Source organism: Nothobranchius furzeri, chromosome 7 (assembly GCF_043380555.1).
Source record: "Nothobranchius furzeri strain GRZ-AD chromosome 7, NfurGRZ-RIMD1, whole genome shotgun sequence".
NCBI lineage: Eukaryota > Metazoa > Chordata > Actinopteri > Cyprinodontiformes > Nothobranchiidae > Nothobranchius > Nothobranchius furzeri.
The window spans coordinates 76,097,240-76,120,020 of NC_091747.1; the positions used below are offsets into that span (position 1 = coordinate 76,097,240).

Here is a 22,781-nt window from a genome sequence, read left to right on the forward strand (position 1 = left end):
GAGGAAAATCGGCTCAAAAAAGTGAAAAAGTCGCACATGTACGCCCGGCTTAAGAAGGGCATTGCAGTAATCGAGGCGGGAGATGACAGTAGATTGCACCAGGAGCTGGGTGGCATGTTGTGTTAGGTATGGTCTGATCTTTCGTATGTTATACAGCGCAAAGCGGCATGAACAAGCAACAGAGGCAACATGATCTTTAAAGCTCAAGTGTTCACCAATCACAACACCCAGATTTCGAAATGCCTTTGATGGAGCCAGAGATAGGAAGTCATTTTGGATTGAGATATTGTGCTGTATGGATGGTTTTGCTGGGATGACAAGTAGTTCAGTTTTAGAGAGGTTGAGTTGGAGATGGTGGGATTTCATCCATTTTGATATGTCAGAGAGTGTATTAAAAGTGTATTAAAAGTGTATTAAAAGCCTAAAATTCTGTATAATTAATGAGCATCAGACACACGTGACCACAGAGCTAGCTCTGGGGAAAGGCCTCAGTAGAGCCTCGGTCTGGCCTGGAAACTGCTCCGGGATTTTGAGTCTCTGTGTTTGTGTATTGTTGTTTGGATATTATTTGTGCAATTGTTGGACAAAATGACTTGCTGTGGCATTAATTGCACTAATAGAGCATCCAAGGAGTCTCCACTTCATTTTTTTCGGTAAGTAAAATTATATTTATGTATTTTAGGTCACTGCCGAGCTGAGCTTAGATTTTAACATGTACTGTTTAACCATGAAATTTAAATGTAATAGGGTAAAACCCAGTGCATTTAACATAATGCTGCACTTTAGAAAATGGGTTGAAATATAACATGTTGGTGGAGCTGGGTTCCCACTATCGTCTTGTGGAGCTCTCGGGAGACCGATGTTTTCCACCCGCTTCTCCCCTCCCGCAGCTCGGCGCATCTCTGTCTGATCGCGGCTTCTGACTGCTGCACGGGCTGACGGCTTGTGGAGCTCTGGGATGGAAACCTTTCCACCCGGTTTTCCCCAGCGGCAGCTCTGCGCATCTCAGGTTGCAGCGGCGCTTGTCTGCTGTGCGGCTGCCGGCATTTGGAGGTCTCGGAGACCTCTGTGTTCCACCCGGTTTTACCCAGCGGTCAGCCCGGCGTATCTCTGACTCAGAAGCTCTGGTGTTGTGCACAGTTAACTCCGGTTGTAGCTAGGTTGCTACCTCTGTTAGCTTAGCTCCCACCTCCGCATTAGCTTTGGGTTAGCTTCAGGTTAGCTTGTAGCTAGTTCGACCGGGTGTCGTCAGTTGATCCCAGCCTTACAGCCCCACCCTCAGCTCCACCTCTCTTCCCTTTTATGGAATTGTCTGGGCTTGATGGAACCTGTGACACGGCCAAAATGGCGGTGGTGGCCACCTCCCATTTTAGTACAAAAACTTATTATTGGAGCCTATGGAAACCCATTGTCCATATATTTATGTCGATGGTCTGAATACAAACATCCGGATAGCCTTTTCCGTAATTAAACCGGACAAAGCCCCTAGTAACAGGTCTGGAAATGTCACGGACAAGGTGGCTGCTTCAGACTGGTGAGGTCGAGCTCCGGACAGGGAGGAGGGGGAGGAGGAGGGGACCGGGGAACGCTGTGCACACCTAGATAGCTCGCTCCTGTAGCATGCGGCGAACCATGGCAGCTCGCCTCCAACGGTACCGTCTAGACGCGCGACAGAGCACTTCACACCGCTTCCGTGATTCCTTTAACCATTGAGCTTCATCATCCAGGTCTCTTATGCGTCTTCATGTGCGCAGAATTATGCTTAACAAAGTCCGATCAGTGAGAAGAATTCTATCTCTTCGTCTGCCATGTTTGAATGAATGGCTTTGTTTGGGTAAATAACGCATGTACGCCTGCTGCACTATCCGGGTACAGCCTTCCCACCCCCTCTCCCTCAGACATCTGGAACTTTTCCCTGCTGTGTGAAGGCAGCCGAAAGGACAAGTTCCGGTACAAAAGTGGTGTGTCTGAAAACACAGTTCTGGTTAAAAACCGGACTGAATTGTCCACACATATTCCAGAATGTCACTCTGAAAAGGGTTTTAGCGACTGCACTCTGGAGTCACATGTGGAGGCTGTAGTAAGCATTTTGTTTTTGTCTTTAGCGCTGCAGACCATTTATTGCAGCACGGATATACTGAATAGTTTCACAACTTTAAATCAAAAAGATAATCGGTCCATCGCCATTCTCCTTCCCGGTGTTCCGGGAATTTCTCCTACCCCGTAAACCGTCCTACCCGTCGTTCCTGCGCATGTGCGCGCATGCGCACAACACAAAAAGGAAGCAAAGCGCATCCGGCTGTGATTTCATGCTACTCCGTTGTCAGATTTGCAGGAAAATAGGTAAGTAGTTAAGTATTCATACTTTTTATTGATTTATTTAAGCCTTCGTGATTGTCAATATTAAAGTAAAGTCGCTATCTGCTTTCTGCACAAAAATGTCGAATTTGCAGCTTTGGTTAAGTCTGCTGTGGTTACTGGACATGTGGTATTTGGACAACACTTCTGAATCCGCAGCTTCGGTGTTTTAAGGCTGTTTCGGTAATGTCGCTATTTAATAAGTTAAATTATTTGCATTGTTAACTGCACATATTGAAGCTCAGAAGAAAATGTCTACTTACATTCATAGATATGGAGAAGAAGTGGGAAGAGATGTACACATTCATTTCTGCGGGCTCCTACCCTTCAGGATATGACAAGGCTCAGAGGCAAAACCTCAGAAGATATGCCTCAAAATTCAAATAAAAGGGTCAGTAATTTATTGTTAATCCTAACAACTCATATATGTGGTTACATTAAATTCTAAATATATATTGTTTTACTGCAGATGGAGAACTCTTTGTTGGAACCAGAAGAGTAGTAAAAACCATGGATGATGCCAGGAAGATTTTTCATGAGTTTCATTCATCTCCAATCGGAGGACACACTGGCACACACAAAACGCTAAATGCAGTGTGTTCCAGATTTTACTGGTTTGGTATGACAGTTGACATTAAATTTCCTTTTCAGTTCTTTGTCCCTGTGTTCTGTTGGATCTATAAATGTCAAATATATGTATCTGTAAATATATTCAGTAAATATATACTGTAACGATAATGGAGTGAGTTCATTGTCAAAGTTTATATAGTCAGGTGTTCCAATCACTTCAATGGTGACAGCTGTATAACTTAAGCACCTTGGCATGCAGACTGCTTCTACAAACAAGTGCCAAACCATGCTACCTTTGTTATTATAAACTACAAGCATAAGAATTATGTGCCAAAACATGCTACCTTTGTTATTATAAACTACAAGCATAAGAATTATGTGCCAAAACATGCTACCTTTGTTATTATAAACTACAAGCATAAGAATTATGTGCCAAAGCATGCTACCTTTGTTATTATAAACTACAAGCATAAGAATTATGTGCCAAACCATGCTACCTTCGTTATTATAAACTACAAGCATAAGAATTATGTGCCAAAACATGCTACCTTTGTTATTATAAACTACAAGCATAAAAATTATGTGCCAAAACATGCTACCTTTGTTATTATAAACTACAAGCATAAGAATTATGTGCCAAACCATGCTACCTTCGTTATTATAAACTACAAGCATAAGAATTATGTGCCAAAGCATGCTACCTTTGTTATTATAAACTACAAGCATAAAAATTATGTGCCAAAACATGTTACCTTTGTTATTATAAACTACAAGCATAAGAATTATGTGCCAAAGCATGCTACCACTGTTATTATAAACTACAAGCATAAGAATTATGTGCCAAAACATGGTACCTTCGTTATTATAAACTAGAAGCATAAGAATTACGTGCCAAAACATGCTACCTTCGTTATTATAAACTACAAGCATAAGAATTACGTGCCAAAGCATGCTACCTTCGTTATTATAAACTAGAAGCATAAGAATTACGTGCCAAAACATGCTACCTTCGTTATTATAAACTAGAAGCATAAGAATTACGTGCCAAAACATGCTACCTTCGTTATTATAAACTAGAAGCATAAGAATTACGTGCCAAAACATGCTACCTTCGTTATTATAAACTACAAGCATAAGAATTACGTGCCAAAACATGCTACCTTCGTTATTATACACTAGAAGCATAAGAATTACGTGCCAAAGCATGCTACCTTCGTTATTATAAACTTGAAGCATAAGAATTACGTGCCAAAACATGCTACCTTCGTTATTATAAACTAGAAGCATAAGAATTACGTGCCAAAGCATGCTACCTTCGTTATTATAAACTACAAGCATAAAAATTATGTGCCAAAACATGCTATCTTTGTTATTATAAACTACAAGCATAAGAATTATGTGCCAAACCATGCTACCTTCGTTATTATAAACTACAAGCATAAGAATTATGTGCCAAACCATGCTACCTTTGTTATTATAAACTACAAGCATAAGAATTATGTGCCAAAGCATGCTACCTTTGTTATTATAAACTACAAGCATAAAAATTATGTGCCAAAACATGCTACCTTTGTTATTATAAACTACAAGCATAAGAATTATGTGCCAAACCATGCTACCTTCGTTATTATAAACTACAAGCATAAGAATTATGTGCCAAAACATGTTACCTTTGTTATTATAAACTACAAGCATAAAAATTATGTGCCAAAACATGCTACCTTTGTTATGATAAACTACAAGCATAAGAATTATGTGCCAAACCATGCTACCTTCGTTATTATACACTACAAGCATAAAAATTATGTGCCAAAACATGCTACCTTTGTTATTATAAACTACAAGCATAAGAATTATGTGCCAAACCATGCTACCTTCGTTATTATAAACTACAAGCATAAGAATTATGTGCCAAAGCATGCTACCTTTGTTATTATAAACTACAAGCATAAAAATTATGTGCCAAAACATGCTACCTTCGTTATTATAAACTACAAGCATAAAAATTACGTGCCAAAGCATGCTACCTTCGTTATTATAAACTACAAGCATAAGAATTATGTGCCAAAACATGCTACCTTCGTTATTATAAACTACAAGCATAAAAATTACGTGCCAAAACATGCTACCTTTGTTATTATAAACTACAAGCATAAGAATTATGTGCCAAAGCATGCTACCTTTGTTATTATAAACTACAAGCATAAGAATTATGTGCCAAACCATGCTACCTTCGTTATTATAAACTACAAGCATAAGAATTATGTGCCAAAACATGCTACCTTTGTTATTATAAACTACAAGCATAAAAATTATGTGCCAAAACATGCTACCTTTGTTATTATAAACTACAAGCATAAGAATTATGTGCCAAACCATGCTACCTTCGTTATTATAAACTACAAGCATAAGAATTATGTGCCAAAGCATGCTACCTTTGTTATTATAAACTACAAGCATAAAAATTATGTGCCAAAACATGTTACCTTTGTTATTATAAACTACAAGCATAAGAATTATGTGCCAAAGCATGCTACCACTGTTATTATAAACTACAAGCATAAGAATTATGTGCCAAAACATGGTACCTTCGTTATTATAAACTAGAAGCATAAGAATTACGTGCCAAAACATGCTACCTTCGTTATTATAAACTACAAGCATAAGAATTACGTGCCAAAGCATGCTACCTTCGTTATTATAAACTAGAAGCATAAGAATTACGTGCCAAAACATGCTACCTTCGTTATTATAAACTAGAAGCATAAGAATTACGTGCCAAAACATGCTACCTTCGTTATTATAAACTAGAAGCATAAGAATTACGTGCCAAAACATGCTACCTTCGTTATTATAAACTACAAGCATAAGAATTACGTGCCAAAACATGCTACCTTCGTTATTATACACTAGAAGCATAAGAATTACGTGCCAAAGCATGCTACCTTCGTTATTATAAACTTGAAGCATAAGAATTACGTGCCAAAACATGCTACCTTCGTTATTATAAACTAGAAGCATAAGAATTACGTGCCAAAGCATGCTACCTTCGTTATTATAAACTACAAGCATAAAAATTATGTGCCAAAACATGCTATCTTTGTTATTATAAACTACAAGCATAAGAATTATGTGCCAAACCATGCTACCTTCGTTATTATAAACTACAAGCATAAGAATTATGTGCCAAACCATGCTACCTTTGTTATTATAAACTACAAGCATAAGAATTATGTGCCAAAGCATGCTACCTTTGTTATTATAAACTACAAGCATAAAAATTATGTGCCAAAACATGCTACCTTTGTTATTATAAACTACAAGCATAAGAATTATGTGCCAAACCATGCTACCTTCGTTATTATAAACTACAAGCATAAGAATTATGTGCCAAAACATGTTACCTTTGTTATTATAAACTACAAGCATAAAAATTATGTGCCAAAACATGCTACCTTTGTTATGATAAACTACAAGCATAAGAATTATGTGCCAAACCATGCTACCTTCGTTATTATACACTACAAGCATAAAAATTATGTGCCAAAACATGCTACCTTTGTTATTATAAACTACAAGCATAAGAATTATGTGCCAAACCATGCTACCTTCGTTATTATAAACTACAAGCATAAGAATTATGTGCCAAAGCATGCTACCTTTGTTATTATAAACTACAAGCATAAAAATTATGTGCCAAAACATGCTACCTTCGTTATTATAAACTACAAGCATAAAAATTACGTGCCAAAGCATGCTACCTTCGTTATTATAAACTACAAGCATAAGAATTATGTGCCAAAGCATCCTACCTTTGTTATTATAAACTACAAGCATAAAAATTACGTGCCAAAACATGCTACCTTTGTTATTATAAACTACAAGCATAAGAATTATGTGCCAAAACATGTTACCTTTGTTATTATAAACTACAAGCATAAGAATTATGTGCCAAAGCATGCTACCTTTGTTAATATAAACTACAAGCATAAGAATTATGTGCCAAAACATGCTACCTTCGTTATTATAAACTACAAGCATAAAAATTACGTGCCAAAACATGCTACCTTCGTTATTATAAACTACAAGCATAAAAATTACGTGCCAAAACATGCTACCTTCGTTATTATAAACTAGAAGCATAAGAATTACGTGCCAAAACATGCTACCTTCGTTATTATACACTAGAAGCATAAGAATTACGTGCCAAAGCATGCTACCTTCGTTATTATACACTAGAAGCATAAGAATTACGTGCCAAAGCATGCTACCTTCGTTATTATAAACTACAAGCATAAGAATTATGTGCCAAAACATGCTACCTTCGTTATTATAAACTACAAGCATAAGAATTACGTGCCAAAACATGCTACCTTCGTTATTATAAACTACAAGCATAAAAATTACGTGCCAAAACATGCTACCTTCGTTATTATAAACTACAAGCATAAAAATTACGTGCCAAAACATGCTACCTTCGTTATTATACACTAGAAGCATAAGAATTACGTGCCAAAGCATGCTACCTTCGTTATTATACACTAGAAGCATAAGAATTACGTGCCAAAGCATGCTACCTTCGTTATTATAAACTAGAAGCATAAGAATTACGTGCCAAAACATGCTACCTTCGTTATTATAAACTAGAAGCATAAGAATTACGTGCCAAAACATGCTACCTTCGTTATTATAAACTAGAAGCATAAGAATTACGTGCCAAAACATGCTACCTTCGTTATTATACACTAGAAGCATAAGAATTATGTGCCAAAACATGCTACCTTCGTTATTATACACTAGAAGCATAAGAATTACGTGCCAAAGCATGCTACCTTCGTTATTATACACTAGAAGCATAAGAATTACGTGCCAAAGCATGCTACCTTCGTTATTATAAACTAGAAGCATAAGAATTACGTGCCAAAACATGCTACCTTCGTTATTATAAACTAGAAGCATAAGAATTACGTGCCAAAACATGCTACCTTCGTTATTATAAACTAGAAGCATAAGAATTACTTGCCAAAACATGCTACCTTCGTTATTATAAACTAGAAGCATAAGAATTACGTGCCAAAACATGCTACCTTCGTTATTATACACTAGAAGCATAAGAATTACGTGCCAAAGCATGCTACCTTCGTTATTATGAACTAGAAGCATAAGAATTACGTGCCAAAACATGCTACCTTCGTTATTATAAACTAGAAGCATAAGAATTATGTGCCAAAACATGCTACCTTCGTTATTATACACCAGAAGCATAAGAATTACGTGCCAAAGCATGCTACCTTCGTTATTATGAACTAGAAGCATAGAATTAAGTGCCAAACCATGCTACCTTCGTTATTATAAACTACAAGCATAAGAATTATGTGCCAAAGCATGCTACCTTTGTTATTATAAACTACAAGCATAAAAATTATGTGCCAAAACATGCTACCTTTGTTATTATAAACTACAAGCATAAGAATTATGTGCCAAAGCATGCTACCTTTGTTATTATAAACTACAAGCATAAGAATTATGTGCCAAAACATGTTACCTTTGTTATTATAAACTACAAGCATAAGAATTATGTGCCAAAACATGCTACCTTTGTTATTATAAACTACAAGCATAAGAATTATGTGCCAAAACATGTTACCTTTGTTATTATAAACTACAAGCATAAGAATTATGTGCCAAAACATGCTACCTTTGTTATTATAAACTACAAGCATAAGAATTATGTGCCAAAACATGTTACCTTTGTTATTATAAACTACAAGCATAAGAATTATGTGCCAAAACATGCTACCTTTGTTATTATAAACTACAAGCATAAGAATTATGTGCCAAAACATGTTACCTTTGTTATTATAAACTACAAGCATAAGAATTATGTGCCAAAACATGCTACCTTCGTTATTATAAACTAGAAGCATAAAAATTATGTGTCAAAACATGTTACCTTTGTTATTATAAACTACAAGCATAAAAATTATGTGCCAAAACATGTTACCTTTGTTATTATAAACTACAAGCATAAAAATTACGTGCCAAAGCATGCTACCTTCGTTATTATAAACTACAAGCATAAAAATTACGTGCCAAAACATGCTACCTTCGTTATTATAAACTAGAAGCATAAGAATTACGTGCCAAATCATGCTACCTTCGTTATTATAAACTACAAGCATAAAAATTACGTGCCAAAACATGCTACCTTCGTTATTATATACTAGAAGCATAAGAATTACGTGCCAAAGCATGCTACCTTCGTTATTATACACTAGAAGCATAAGAATTACGTGCCAAAGCATGCTACCTTCGTTATTATACACTAGAAGCATAAGAATTACGTGCCAAAACATGCTACCTTCGTTATTATAAACTAGAAGCATAAGAATTACGTACCAAAACATGCTACCTTCGTTATTATAAACTAGAAGCATAAGAATTACGTGCCAAAGCATGCTACCTTCGTTATTATAAACTACAAGCATAAAAATTACGTGCCAAAGCATGCTACCTTCGTTATTATAAACTACAAGCATAAAAATTACGTGCCAAAACATGCTACCTTCGTTATTATAAACTAGAAGCATAAGAATTACGTGCCAAAGCATGCTACCTTCGTTATTATAAACTACAAGCATAAAAATTACGTGCCAAAACATGCTACCTTCGTTATTATAAACTAGAAGCATAAGAATTACGTGCCAAAGCATGCTACCTTCGTTATTATACACTAGAAGCATAAGAATTACGTGCCAAAGCATGCTACCTTCGTTATTATACACTAGAAGCATAAGAATTACGTGCCAAAACATGCTACTGTAACGTGAGGAAATATGGGTTTTCTGTCGCAATGGTGGTGTTGGACTCAGCTGTGTCAAAGCTGGGTCGCTGAGAACTTTCACCCACAGATTAAGACCTGAACGCCAGCGAGTCTGGGAGGAAACCATAACATCTGCCACCTGCAGTCTACCAGAAGATGTGTTTACATGAGTTGTACCCAGACCAAGTCAAAACATAAAGTTTAAACTTCTTTTTCTTGATTTTAATGTTAAAATAACCATTATCATTTTGCTCATTATAAATGTGTTTAATCAAATGAATGGTTCTTATGCTTTGGGGTAATTATAATGGATTAATGAATCCACACTTAAGTAGATAATGTTGAATGTTTGGTACTGACCTTCACACTCAAGCACACAAACATTCACACACACCTTCCCACAGTAAAATCCAGACACATTTGATGACGCACATGTTTTGCTTTGAGAAGAGAAAGGTTTTTGGTAAGTTTCAGTCTTTTTGATTCAGTTCGTGTTGGACAACGAGAGAGAACAGACCTGAAAACCAAAGGGGGGGCAGAGCCTGTTGGCTCGTTCTTCCCCCCTTTCACGCTGTTTCTGCCAAGCCAGGCAGAATAGCTGAATCGCGACTTCTAACGAAGACTCATTACCGAGTCTTTTGATTTCTGAGTGAATTAACTTAAGAAAGCGCATCGATAAAACGCTCTACCATCCACGTGTACCGAGGGCAACTCTGGACCGGTTCCGTTCGACACCTATGTCTCCTGTCAGCCGCCGGTGTCATCTGGATGAACCACAACATCCTCCACGGCCCGGATCCGAAAGAGGGTCCACAAGAGTTTGGTGAGACAGAGCACGGTTTTAGCGTTTGATGCAGTTCTCTGATAAGGCCTAAGTTTATCCAAACCATCACTTCACTCAGACACCTGTTTCTTCTTGAAGCAAAATCAGACTCACACACGCATTCATGTCACAACATTCTCAATCTTCATAAATTCACCAGAAGGTCTATTTGAGCAAGAACAGCATATAAACTGTTAAAAGATTGTCCCACAAAGTTGCCAATGTGATTGTTATTTCCTGTTTGTCAATTTTCAAAATCATTAGTTTAATTTGAAGAATTAAAACTTTTAATCCTTCAAACTTGTTTCCTCATTGAACTGAAACACAGACACTCAGATATTATCGGCAGTTTATGGATGAAAACAACCTTTGAGTCTTCTGAACAATATAAAATTTGGTTATTGATTTATTAAAATTAATATTCCGAATTAATACGTAGCATGGTTCCTCTTTCATAAAAGAGCATAAATCCATAACGCTACATTAATGGCGAGCGTATCCAGTCTTCTATATCTGCGATATGTCTGATTTCTTACATCTAAAAGCTACAAACAACGCTTTTCTCTGTGTTTCACTTTGATGTCTTATTTTGAAATTAACCGGAAATTGTTCCGTTGAAGTCACTCTTCCGGGAGGCGTCCTGGTGGAAACTTGACGGCGGAAGATCTCCGATCTCAAATTGACCGCAAATTACAGACCTAACTTTGATTTATCCCATCTTCGCCTTCGGAGCGAACGTGTGAGTTGTGCTTTTGACTAAATTCTGTCCATTTTGACGCGCCGCCGCGTCTCTAATCTAACCTCAGGTCGGACAGCTCCGTTTCCGCTCTGATCATGGCTGGGTGAGCTACCGTGCAGCTTATCCTCAGTTCCTGAAATTATCACTAAATTCTCCGAACCTCAGAACCGAGACTAACTTCTCGGACACCTTTCGTCTCAGTGTGTTGACACTGTGGGCGAGCTATTGTGAAAGAAGTTTCTACTGCATTCAGATTGCGTGCGCTTTTTAAACGGAATGCTCGGTGACACCTGCCGGAGCTTGACTGCTCGGTAAAAGTCGTAAAGCGAGGCACAGCCGTTACGCGTTACTGCATTCAGATTGCGTACGTTTTTTTTAAAGTCCGTATTAAAAGTGGAGCGAGATGCCTACTTGTTAATCGGGGAAATTTCAGTCTGGCCGCTACAGACAAAGAACGCTAGGCCTGGCCGGGGAGCTAAGCTAGCGCCACAGTTAGACAAAAAGGGAACGCGTCCCGTTAGATTGTCATCATTTCTGGCACAGTCAGTCTGTGTCCTCACAAAACCCGCATTGGCGGTGATTCTTGTAAATCGCTACGGTGTGTAGAATCTACATTTTGCTACGTTTGTCCGTCTGATACCAACACGGCAGCGTAGGGTTTGTTATTTTTTTTTTATTATTTTTTATTTTGGACCGGTGAACGGGTCGGCTTTCACAGCCTCCGTTGCTCGGTTCCATGCCTTTTTCTTCCATCTTGTGAAGTTGTGTGTATTCATTTCTCTATCAACAATTCCTTGTTTTACCCTGTGTCATAAAGTTAAGTAAGCTACGGACAGTCCTTGTTTGTGTGAGACAAATTAAGGAATCTGCCCGGAGTTTTACGTCGGCTCAGAAGGTAAAAACGCGAGTTGCTCTGAACTTAATGGGAGATGGACGAGACACGACAAAATCTTTCTTGCACTGTTACACCTGATGCAAGGTTCTCTGACGTTCTGCTTCCAGAACATGCCAAGACGCAGGAAATTCACCGGCCGAGCATCGCTGGTCCCTCCGCCCGCCCGAACGGGCCCGTTTTAGGCGGGTGCCGCCGGTCGGGAACAGTGGGGACCAGTGGCTGCGGTTCGGTGCCAGCTGCACTGGGTCGGAGGTGGTTCTGGTCTGCACTTCATGTCGTGAATTCAAGCAACATGCTGTTTACAGTCATAACGCTTTTTCTTTACTTTTATTTCTTCCAGGGGGTAAAAAACCCACCATCAACATCAAGGTTTGAAATAAACAACACTTTCTCTGCTGCTTTTAAGCTGAATAAATCTCTTGAACCTATGGTTAACCTCTCTGACAAACAGGTTGTGCTTAACCCTTTGGTTCCTAATGCTTCTCCTCTGTCATCCATGTTAAAGGCTGAACATCTCTCCAGCATGGGTGTGAAATCTTCAGGCTGTGACCCACCGCTTCAGTCAGAGGTCTGTTTTACTCGTCAGTCCGCTTCATGCACAAACCAGCTTCTTTATCGGGGCGTGATGGAAACGTCAGCCGCCGTGAAACGCTTGTGGTCTCCGGACGGAGCTGCCATGCCATTTAAGGGGTTTGTGCCCGGACATCTTGACCTTTATGTGAATGACCTTGTCACTTTTCAGTTTGTGACCTCTGCTAATACGGTGGCCAATTCCTTTCTCCTTTCACAGGGGTGTGACTTAGTCTCTGGCCTCTGTGCCCTCTTTCCTGTGATTTCTCTTACAGGTGACCACGACGACGCAGAAAACCCTGCGGTTTCCAGCAGTCCTGTGGTCAGTGGCGATATTAAAGGTGGCTCGGTGGTTGCTGCGCACACCTCTCTCACGGGCTCGGGAAGGCAACCCGGCCCGGGAGGTGTAGGTGCGTGCAGTGATGCTCTGCTCGGGGCCCCTCCTGACAAAGGGGGGGTGCTGAGTGGCTCTGAGTTTTCCGTTGCGGACTTCAACCAGTTCGGGGGAACGCCTCCTCCGAGCGGGCGGGTCATTGCAGAACTCGACACTGACCTTCCTCCAATTCAGCTGACAACATTGACCTCCGACCCGGAGTTAGGTGCTGCACCTTCTACGGGGCGGAGTTCTAGTCAGTCTGTAACTACTCTGGTTAAACCGGGTTTTTCTGATTCTGTGTGGGAACCTCCATCATTCTTGGGAATAAAGTATTCTTGGTTTCAGTTTTCAGGACAGACCATGTTCCTAAAGCTAGCGACATGTCTGTATCTGATTCTAAACATGGCTAGGTTTGTTTTGACACCCGTGACACAACCATCCTTGGATCACTCCTTTTCAGAACCTCCAAGTCCAACACCTCCAGGTCTTTGGACATCTGAACACCTACTCTTTCAGCACGATTCAGGTGACACTGTGCATCTTCTTGGTAATAGGGCTTTTAAGAGCTTAAGAACTGTTCTTTGTTATGCTTCTCCTGTCTCACAGACACGGCATACGTTTGAGAAACAAAAGGGGGGTGGGGAGCCTCCTCCCGCTTTGCGAGCATCATTTTCGCATTTCCAGTTCACTACTATTTCTGATCACAACAAAGTCGCCTCCGTAAAGCTGCAACCCAACTTTGAGCAGGTAAAATCAGGTTCTGATCTAACAGCTAAACCATCAGCTTCGCTCCAGTTCCAAACGGAACCCTCAGGTAAATTCAAACAAGTTTCCCTGTGGGTTCGTAACACAAGATACAAACGGTTTGTTAACCAAATCGCTTATGAGCCTGCTCCCACAGATACGTCCAAACTCGTGTCTCTGTGGGTCCGCAATACCAGATTCAAAACTCTATTCTGACCGACTCTATTCTGACCGGATTCTTTTCCACTGACTGGTGGACCGTTACAAATTCTCTCGTTTGTGGGATGAATTTTTAACAAATGTGATATCCTTTGAGTTTTTTTTTTTCAGGTTACCTGCCTCCAGCCAGGGTCCTGTTACTAACTCACATTTTTAGGGGTTACTAACCTACTGAGTTACATTTTTAGAACTGATTTACATCTCTATCTTTTCTTAGTGCTTTGTGTAGCATGGTTATATTTGATTACAAATTTAATTTTATTTTGTTGCTATTTCCCTTAAAGGGCCACAAGCCAATTTGCCCTTCATTTTCATGATTTTTTTTTTTTATATATACATGCCTTTAATTAGTGCAGCCTGCTGAGTTTCACATATCAGTTAGGATTTACTTTCTTTTATTTGTGTTTTCTCTGCATCACGTTTTTACATGACATGTAGAGCAGGGTGCAGAACATTTCTTCTTTAGATAATTCACAAAAGGCATCCACATTTTCCCAGAGGCACCCATAGATAGGTTTTGATTGATTTCTTTGTTTTGCATCAAATGCTATCTATCGTGTGGGCTGTCTCACTTTGTCTCCTTCTCCGAGCTCGTATGGACTACATCCCATCAGAGGGGCCGTCTTCACCATCCTTCAACTGGTTTCCTGTCGCATGGGGCTTCGGTCGTGGTTCGAGATGGGTCGAGGTCGTCACTGGACTTCGCCTGGACTACGCCTGAGGAATACATCACCTGCCCAGCTCCGTGTGGCACACGAGCTGCTTATCCTTTGCATACCTTTGCATTATTGCTGATGAAATTAACTGCTATTGGCATAGCTCAGCTTTCAAGATTTCCTAAGTGGATTACTTTACAATGATTGCAACAGTTTTGGCCTTAATCATCTGATCAGGATAGACTCCCTTCTACACGAGACCTGTGGTGACGCTTCATCGTTCCTGCCTTCATCTGGGATGTCTACCTTTACGAGTACATCACGTTATTGTGGTTGTGACGTCAGGTGGCCTCTGCTTGACCTCCATGTCGTCACAAAAGGGGGGAATGTAACGTGAGGAAATATGGGTTTTCTGTCGCAATGGTGGTGTTGGACTCAGCTGTGTCAAAGCTGGGTCGCTGAGAACTTTCACCCACAGATTAAGACCTGAACGCCAGCGAGTCTGGGAGGAAACCATAACATCTGCCACCTGCAGTCTACCAGAAGATGTGTTTACATGAGTTGTACCCAGACCAAGTCAAAACATAAAGTTTAAACTTCTTTTTCTTGATTTTAATGTTAAAATAACCATTATCATTTTGCTCATTATAAATGTGTTTAATCAAATGAATGGTTCTTATGCTTTGGGGTAATTATAATGGATTAATGAATCCACACTTAAGTAGATAATGTTGAATGTTTGGTACTGACCTTCACACTCAAGCACACAAACATTCACACACACCTTCCCACAGTAAAATCCAGACACATTTGATGACGCACATGTTTTGCTTTGAGAAGAGAAAGGTTTTTGGTAAGTTTCAGTCTTTTTGATTCAGTTCGTGTTGGACAACGAGAGAGAACAGACCTGAAAACCAAAGGGGGGGCAGAGCCTGTTGGCTCGTTCTTCCCCCCTTTCACGCTGTTTCTGCCAAGCCAGGCAGAATAGCTGAATCGCGACTTCTAACGAAGACTCATTACCGAGTCTTTTGATTTCTGAGTGAATTAACTTAAGAAAGCGCATCGATAAAACGCTCTACCATCCACGTGTACCGAGGGCAACTCTGGACCGGTTCCGTTCGACACCTATGTCTCCTGTCAGCCGCCGGTGTCATCTGGATGAACCACAACATCCTCCACGGCCCGGATCCGAAAGAGGGTCCACAAGAGTTTGGTGAGACAGAGCACGGTTTTAGCGTTTGATGCAGTTCTCTGATAAGGCCTAAGTTTATCCAAACCATCACTTCACTCAGACACCTGTTTCTTCTTGAAGCAAAATCAGACTCACACACGCATTCATGTCACAACATTCTCAATCTTCATAAATTCACCAGAAGGTCTATTTGAGCAAGAACAGCATATAAACTGTTAAAAGATTGTCCCACAAAGTTGCCAATGTGATTGTTATTTCCTGTTTGTCAATTTTCAAAATCATTAGTTTAATTTGAAGAATTAAAACTTTTAATCCTTCAAACTTGTTTCCTCATTGAACTGAAACACAGACACTCAGATATTATCGGCAGTTTATGGATGAAAACAACCTTTGAGTCTTCTGAACAATATAAAATTTGGTTATTGATTTATTAAAATTAATATTCCGAATTAATACGTAGCATGGTTCCTCTTTCATAAAAGAGCATAAATCCATAACGCTACACTACCTTCGTTATTATAAACTAGAAGCATAAGAATTACGTGCCAAAACATGCTACCTTCGTTATTATAAACTAGAAGCATAAGAATTACGTGCCAAAGCATGCTACCTTCGTTATTATACACTAGAAGCATAAGAATTACGTGCCAAAGCATGCTACCTTCGTTATTATACACTAGAAGCATAAGAATTACGTGCCAAAACATGCTACCTTCGTTATTATAAACTAGAAGCATAAGAATTACGTGCCAAAACATGCTACCTTCGTTATTATACACTAGAAGCATAAGAATTACGTGCCAAAGCATGCTACCTTCGTTATTATACACCAGAAGCATAATAATTACGTGCCAAAGCATGCTACCTTCGTTATTATGAACTAGAAGCATAGAATTATGTGCCAAACCATGCTACCTTCGTTATTATAAACTACAAGCATAAGAATTATGTGCCAAAGCATGCTACCTTCGTTATTATAAACTACAAGCATAAGAATTATGTGCCAAAGCATGCTACCTTTGTTATTATAAACTACAAGCATAAGAATTATGTGCCAAAACATGCTACCTTCGTTATTATAAACTACAAGCATAAAAATTATGTGCCAAAACATGTTACCTTTGTTATTATAAACTACAAGCATAAGAATTATGTGCCAAAGCATGCTACCTTTGTTATTATAAACTACAAGCATAAAAATTACGTGCCAAAGCATGCTACCTTTGTGAATATGACCTACAAGCACACTTTAATGGGTAAAAAGAAGTGTCAAACCGTACTGGCTTCATGAATATCAGCTACAAACATACTCTGACTGGCAAAGTTAAGTGGTAAACTGTCATACCTACTTAAATTTGTGCTGGAATTATTGTTTGGCAGCAGAAATGTGCATAAATTACGTACAGTAGGACATTTGTCCAAAGTAGGGCAGTTTGTCATGAGGCAGCGTAAAATTATCCTATGGGTAGGACGTTTTGTCAAGTAGGACGTTTTATCAGAGGACACCGTAAAATTATCCTACGGGTAGGACGTTTTGTCAAAGTAGGACGTTTTATCAGAACACCGGCACCTCCGTTCTGCTGACTCCAACCTCCTTTCCCCTTTCAGAACAAAACATGGCACCATGGGGGATGGAGCCTTTGCAGCCGCTGCCCCACACTTTGGAACTCTCTCCCACTAAACATCAGGAATGCCGTCTCTCTCTTTTAGGGCTGCAACTAACGATTATTTTCATAATCGATTAATCTGTCGATTATTTTTTCGATTAATCGATTAATCGGTTTGTTATTGGTTAGCTATTTAACCTATACAAGTGATGGATGCATTTCAGTTAAGAACAAAAAAACATAAGAGAATTGTGCAGTTGACTGCAATCTATTTTATTGCACATGAACACAGTCAGCAGTATAAAATGAGCTAAACAGTGCAAAATATCAGTCCAGAATAATTTTTAGCATTAGCTGGAAGCCTGCTCCTTCCACCATGGATAGTGGCCTCATGTCTTTTACCAGCATGTTTAGAATAGAGTTTGTAAGTGGTATGAATTGCTGGGGGGTGAGTGTCTTCTTCCCCATGTAGTTGTCCATCGTTGCTTGTTTTTTTCTGCATAAGAAACACAAATAGACTGAAATAAGTACACATATAAAATAAAGCAGCACACACACTACAACACTAAATCAATATTATATTATTTGAATTAATTAACAATATACAGTGATCATTTATTTTGAGGGTTACGTTCTACAAAATAGCCCGCAACAGGAGATATTCAGAAAAAAAGTAAAACATTTTTACTATTAAAAAGCTCTAAGTAAGAAGCTCATGAGGTTTTTACTTTGAGTCGGGAGTGTTTAAATTAGCCAGAGAAATGTGAAAAATGTTTATTTTGTGTAATACTGTTTAAGAAACATGATAAAAATGTGTTGTGAGGCGTTTTACAGCGTTAGATAGTAAAACAGCCTTTTAATAGTAAAAAAATGACTTTTTCTGAATTTCTCCTGTATTTAAAAATTGAAAGTGTACAACTATGCCGCGTTATATTCACCTGGACACAGCTTGTCTGTATATTTTTCTCCGCGGAGTTGTCCTTTTTTGAATGAGGAACATAGTTATGGGTTTGTGCCGTTTTTCTCTTAACGAGAACATTCTTATAAACAGACGTGCTAAATTTGGCAAGCGCATGATACACAACACGGAGGAGATTCACGATTGCATCTAGTCAATCAGAAGTAGAACACCGCAGACTGACGCGGCAAAAAAACATGTTTAACATCCACTATAACGAACTCAGCTAAAACACTAAGTCCAGCTTGTTTATTTTCTGTTACTTACCGGGCTGGCTCTTCCAAATGACGGCTCACTTGACCGCGGTGCTCTTCCTCTGCTGCATCAGCCCCCACATGCTTTCGTCTCAAATGTGCTCCCATACTCGTGAGGTTTTTGTCCGGGGTTTCTCTTCAGTTTTGTCGCTTCTATTTTTCTTCCGTATTTCCTCTTGTTCCGCCATCTCTCACAGCAAGATGAGCGTCAGTAACGTGATACGTCATGAAAACCGAGGGCACCCATTGGCTCATTTCTTCTTCTACGGCTCCACTGGTAGATCAGTGGCTCATTACTGCCACACACTGGCGGCAAATTTAACAGCTTGTAACCGATGTCAGATTGTGGTAAAAAATAGACTTTATGCGGTAAAATATGATTATTAAACAACTAATCGATGACTAAAAAAGTTGTTAACTATTTTAATAATCGATTATAATCGATTAAATCGATTAGTTGTTTCAGCTCTACTCTCTTTCTACTTTTAAGTCACTGCTTAAAACCCACTTCTTTAAATTGGCCTTCTCTTAAGATCAACCCAGCACCCCCAGTCACTATTATTATTATTATCACTTACAACCGCAGAAGGAAAAGTGTGTCCCCACAAGGGTTGTCACGGTAACCGGTGTAGCGGTAAACCCCGGTAAAAAAGTTGACAATAATGATAACAGTCTTGTTTTAGAAAAAACTATATTATCTGGGTGGGTTTACCGTGGCTGCGGTGTAGGCGCGGTGACCCTTACCAGCCACCGTATCATCTGCTGAAGTTGCCGGCGGCACATGCGCACTTTGCTGTTTACAGCCAAAACTTTCTTGAAGCTAAAGCTGAAATAATGGCCAAAGGAGGAGACGGCAGTGCTCAGGAGGACATTTTTTATCCCTCAAAGAAGACAAAGTGGGAAGTACGGGCATCTTTTGGATATCTGAAGAATGCCGAGGGACAGTTGATAGAAGACGGCTATCCTGTTTGCAGCACGTGCAGAAAAAGTGTCTGTGAAAGGCAGCAACGCTTCAAATCTCATGACACATCTGCGTGACCATCACCCACAACTCTGCAGTCAACGCAAGGCAAGCTAACGTTAGCGTTTTAGCTAAAATGCGTGATCCGAGGATCTGGGTTGAGGGAGAACGCAACGAGTCGCTATATGAAGCAGCCGCAGCGCCGCTACCTGCATATAAACCGTGTCGAGGACACTAAGGATGCACCGATCAGGTTTTTTGTTGCCTGTTAGGTATTTTTTATATTGTTCATCTTTGATTGTGAAGTTACCTCACTTTTAGGAAAAGTCCAAACCAGCTAAACCAGGGAGTTTTCTGCCAGACCAAGAAACTTGTAGTTCTAGTATCTGAAGAATTCCTTTGTCCTGTGCATTCTAAGACCAAGGTGTTTTTCCATTAGCTCAACTCTAGAAACTTCTCTTGTGATTGTGGAATTTGTGGGTGTGAACATTTTGTGAAATAAATCCCTCCATGAGCTTTGGCTCCTTTGTGAGAGGAAAATGGCTTCCGTGTTGTATGGTCTAATTCTTTCTCACCCTTTGCAGAGTTTGTTGTCTGTTTAAGGTTTGTTACAATTTATCAAATTAAGAATCTAATTCCTCTGTGTGTGTGTTCTGACTTCCTTTAAGGTACTTTAAGTTTAAGGTAATATAAGAACAATAGTATAAATTAAAATACCCAACACTGCCGATCACCGATACCGATATCAAAGAATGCTGATCACCGATACCGATCACGTGGATTGGCCAGAAATTTTCTACAACATTATAATGAGTGCTACAAACTACATAATCTGGGAATAAAGGAAATGTAACCTAATCTAAAATGGTCTGTATTAGGGTTGTCACGGTGTGAAAATGTAACCTCACGGTTATTGTGACCAAAATTACCACGGTTTTCGGTATTATTGCGGTATTTTTTTTAAACGTGCTACATTTTCACACAATTAAATAAACCCTGTATGTCAGGAAATATTGTCCTCAGTTTGTGTCTAAATTTTGCCTAAAATGTGTTATTTTGTAATTATGTTATTTGTTTAAATTTTTTCCCTTTAGTTTTTAAAATACCAACATTTGCCCATAACTTCTTATTTTTTGTCTGTTTGATGTCATCATTTTAAAAATATTAGATCAGATGATACTCAGTACTCAAGTAGCCTTCTAATCACATACTTTTTTACCCTTACTTGAGTAATAAACCCTATATCAGGAAAATATCGTCCTCGGTTTGTGTCCTTCCAGTGAGCTTTGCAGATGTGGGGAAATGTCATCAGGCAGTAATCATTGTTAAATTCATAATTATTCTCGGAGAGAGACCAACCCTTATCTGCCCCTGGGAGTCCCGTAATGCATAGCGTCATTTCAACATGGGGGTGCAGCATCTGATTAGAAGGCTACTTGATTACTGCGTATCATCTGATCTAATATTTTTAAAATGATGACATCAAACAGACAAAAAATAAGAAGTTATGGGCAAATATTGGTATTTTAAAAACTAAAGGGAAAAAATGTAAACAAATAAACAACATAATGACAAAATAACACATTTTAGGCAAAATTTAGACACAAACTGAGGACAATATTTCCTGACATACAGGGTTTATTTAATTGTGTGAAAATGTAGCACGTGTAAAAAAAATGCCGCGATAATACCGAAAACCGTGGTAATTTTGGTCACAATAACCGTGAGGTTAAATTTTCACACTGTGACAACCCTAGTCCCCACTCCCTGTTGAGCTATTTTCCTGCACCAGATCTGGCTTTTACAGATGTTTCACACCTGTGTGAATAACACAGCTGTCTGAGAGAAAAACCACTTCTCCAACTCATTTACTTATTTACATATCTGAAAGGTGGCAGCCCTACCTGTGTGCATGCTGTCCAGGTCCAGGTGGTGAAGAACACACAATGAATCAGTCCCAGCTGATGGATGATCCTGAAGTGGTAGCAGGTTTCCTTTAGCCGTGTTTAGCTAACAGCTGCAATAGAAACAAAGCAGGAGAGCTGATTAAGACGCTGCTTCAGAACAACGCAGGACATTAAAGATCCAACGCTTTGGTTCTGGCCAAAGGAACAGCAGCAGATCCAGAGGGCAGGAAGTTTAGAGAAAAGCTTTTCTCACCCACAACCTGATTCTGGAGCTCCGATTGTCATGAAGACCGCAGAATATCTTCTCTGGTTATGGAAAGAACTCCAGCAAGTTGTTGAGGAGGAGAAATGGTAAATGGTAAATGGCCTGTATTTGATATAGCGCCTTCTAGAGTCCTGGAACCCCTCAAGGCGCTTTACAACACAATCAGTCACTCACCCATTCACACACACATTCACACACTGGTGGGGATGAGCTACAATGTAGCCACAGCTGCCCTGGGGCGCACTGACAGAGGCGAGGCTGCCGAGCACTGGCGCCACCAGTCCCTCCGACCACCACCAGCAGGCAACGTGGGTTAAGTGTCTTGCCCAAGGACACAACGACAGCGACAGACTGAGTGGGACTCGAACCTGCAACCTTCCGATTACGGGGCGAGCACTTAACTCCTGTGCCACCATCGCCCCAAGAAGAGAAGAAAGTTTCCACAGCCTGGTGAGAAGATTTCTGCAGCAGCAGCAGTTAGTCGCTTTAGCTGATCAACTCTCGCAGAGACTGAAGTGAAGACATTTTTACTGCAGAGCCTCAAATATTCTCCTCACACACCAGAACAACAACAAGCTAGCTCTGCTAGTAGCTTTCGGTTTCTGCTTCATCTGGTGGTCGGTGATTAGCGTAAAGGTGCACTAGCGCCACCTGCTGGAGCAGAATAAAACACACCTGTGTGTTCAGAATGGGACTAATAAAACACACATATGTGATATATTTTTATTATTTTAGGTGGTCTCTTCAAAAGCCACGAAAAACAAGCAAAATACGTTTTTCTTAATTATGTTTTTAATCTAAATCTGACCAGTTTTATTCTTTATGAACTTCAAACAAACTAAAAAATCTTACTTTCTATAAAGA

At 39.5% G+C, this 22,781-nt stretch overlaps 1 protein-coding gene and 2 long non-coding RNA genes across 3 annotated transcripts in view; 1 reads left to right on the forward strand and 2 right to left on the reverse strand.

Annotated features, from left to right (window-relative positions):
* LOC107382190 (uncharacterized) overlaps window positions 1-22,549 on the reverse strand; it is a 53,706-nt gene extending 31,157 nt beyond the window's left edge. The window contains exons 1-2 of the long non-coding RNA XR_011521260.1: window positions 21,906-22,549; window positions 21,650-21,762 (exon numbers count right to left, since the gene is read on the reverse strand). This is a non-coding gene — a long non-coding RNA (uncharacterized lncRNA). The remainder of the gene's footprint in view (window positions 1-21,649; window positions 21,763-21,905) is intronic.
* LOC139070810 (uncharacterized) lies at window positions 8,463-21,641 on the reverse strand. Its single transcript, XR_011521261.1, has 3 exons — window positions 18,798-21,641; window positions 8,882-18,068; window positions 8,463-8,830 (listed from the first exon to the last, which is right to left on the reverse strand). It is a non-coding gene; the product is annotated as an uncharacterized lncRNA (long non-coding RNA).
* LOC139070809 (uncharacterized) lies at window positions 12,243-13,871 on the forward strand. Its single transcript, XM_070553756.1, has 2 exons — window positions 12,243-13,680; window positions 13,761-13,871. The coding sequence occupies exons 1-2, from the start codon at window positions 12,243-12,245 to the stop codon at window positions 13,775-13,777; spliced, it is 1,455 nt and encodes a 484-aa protein (XP_070409857.1). The 3' UTR covers window positions 13,778-13,871.
* Window positions 22,550-22,781: the final 232 nt, after the last annotated feature.

Bases quoted from the DNA above. Each gene is read 5' to 3' on its own strand.
- LOC139070809 (XM_070553756.1), top strand. From the start codon at position 12,243: ATGGACGAGACACGACAAAATCTTTCTTGCACTGTTACACCTGATGCA.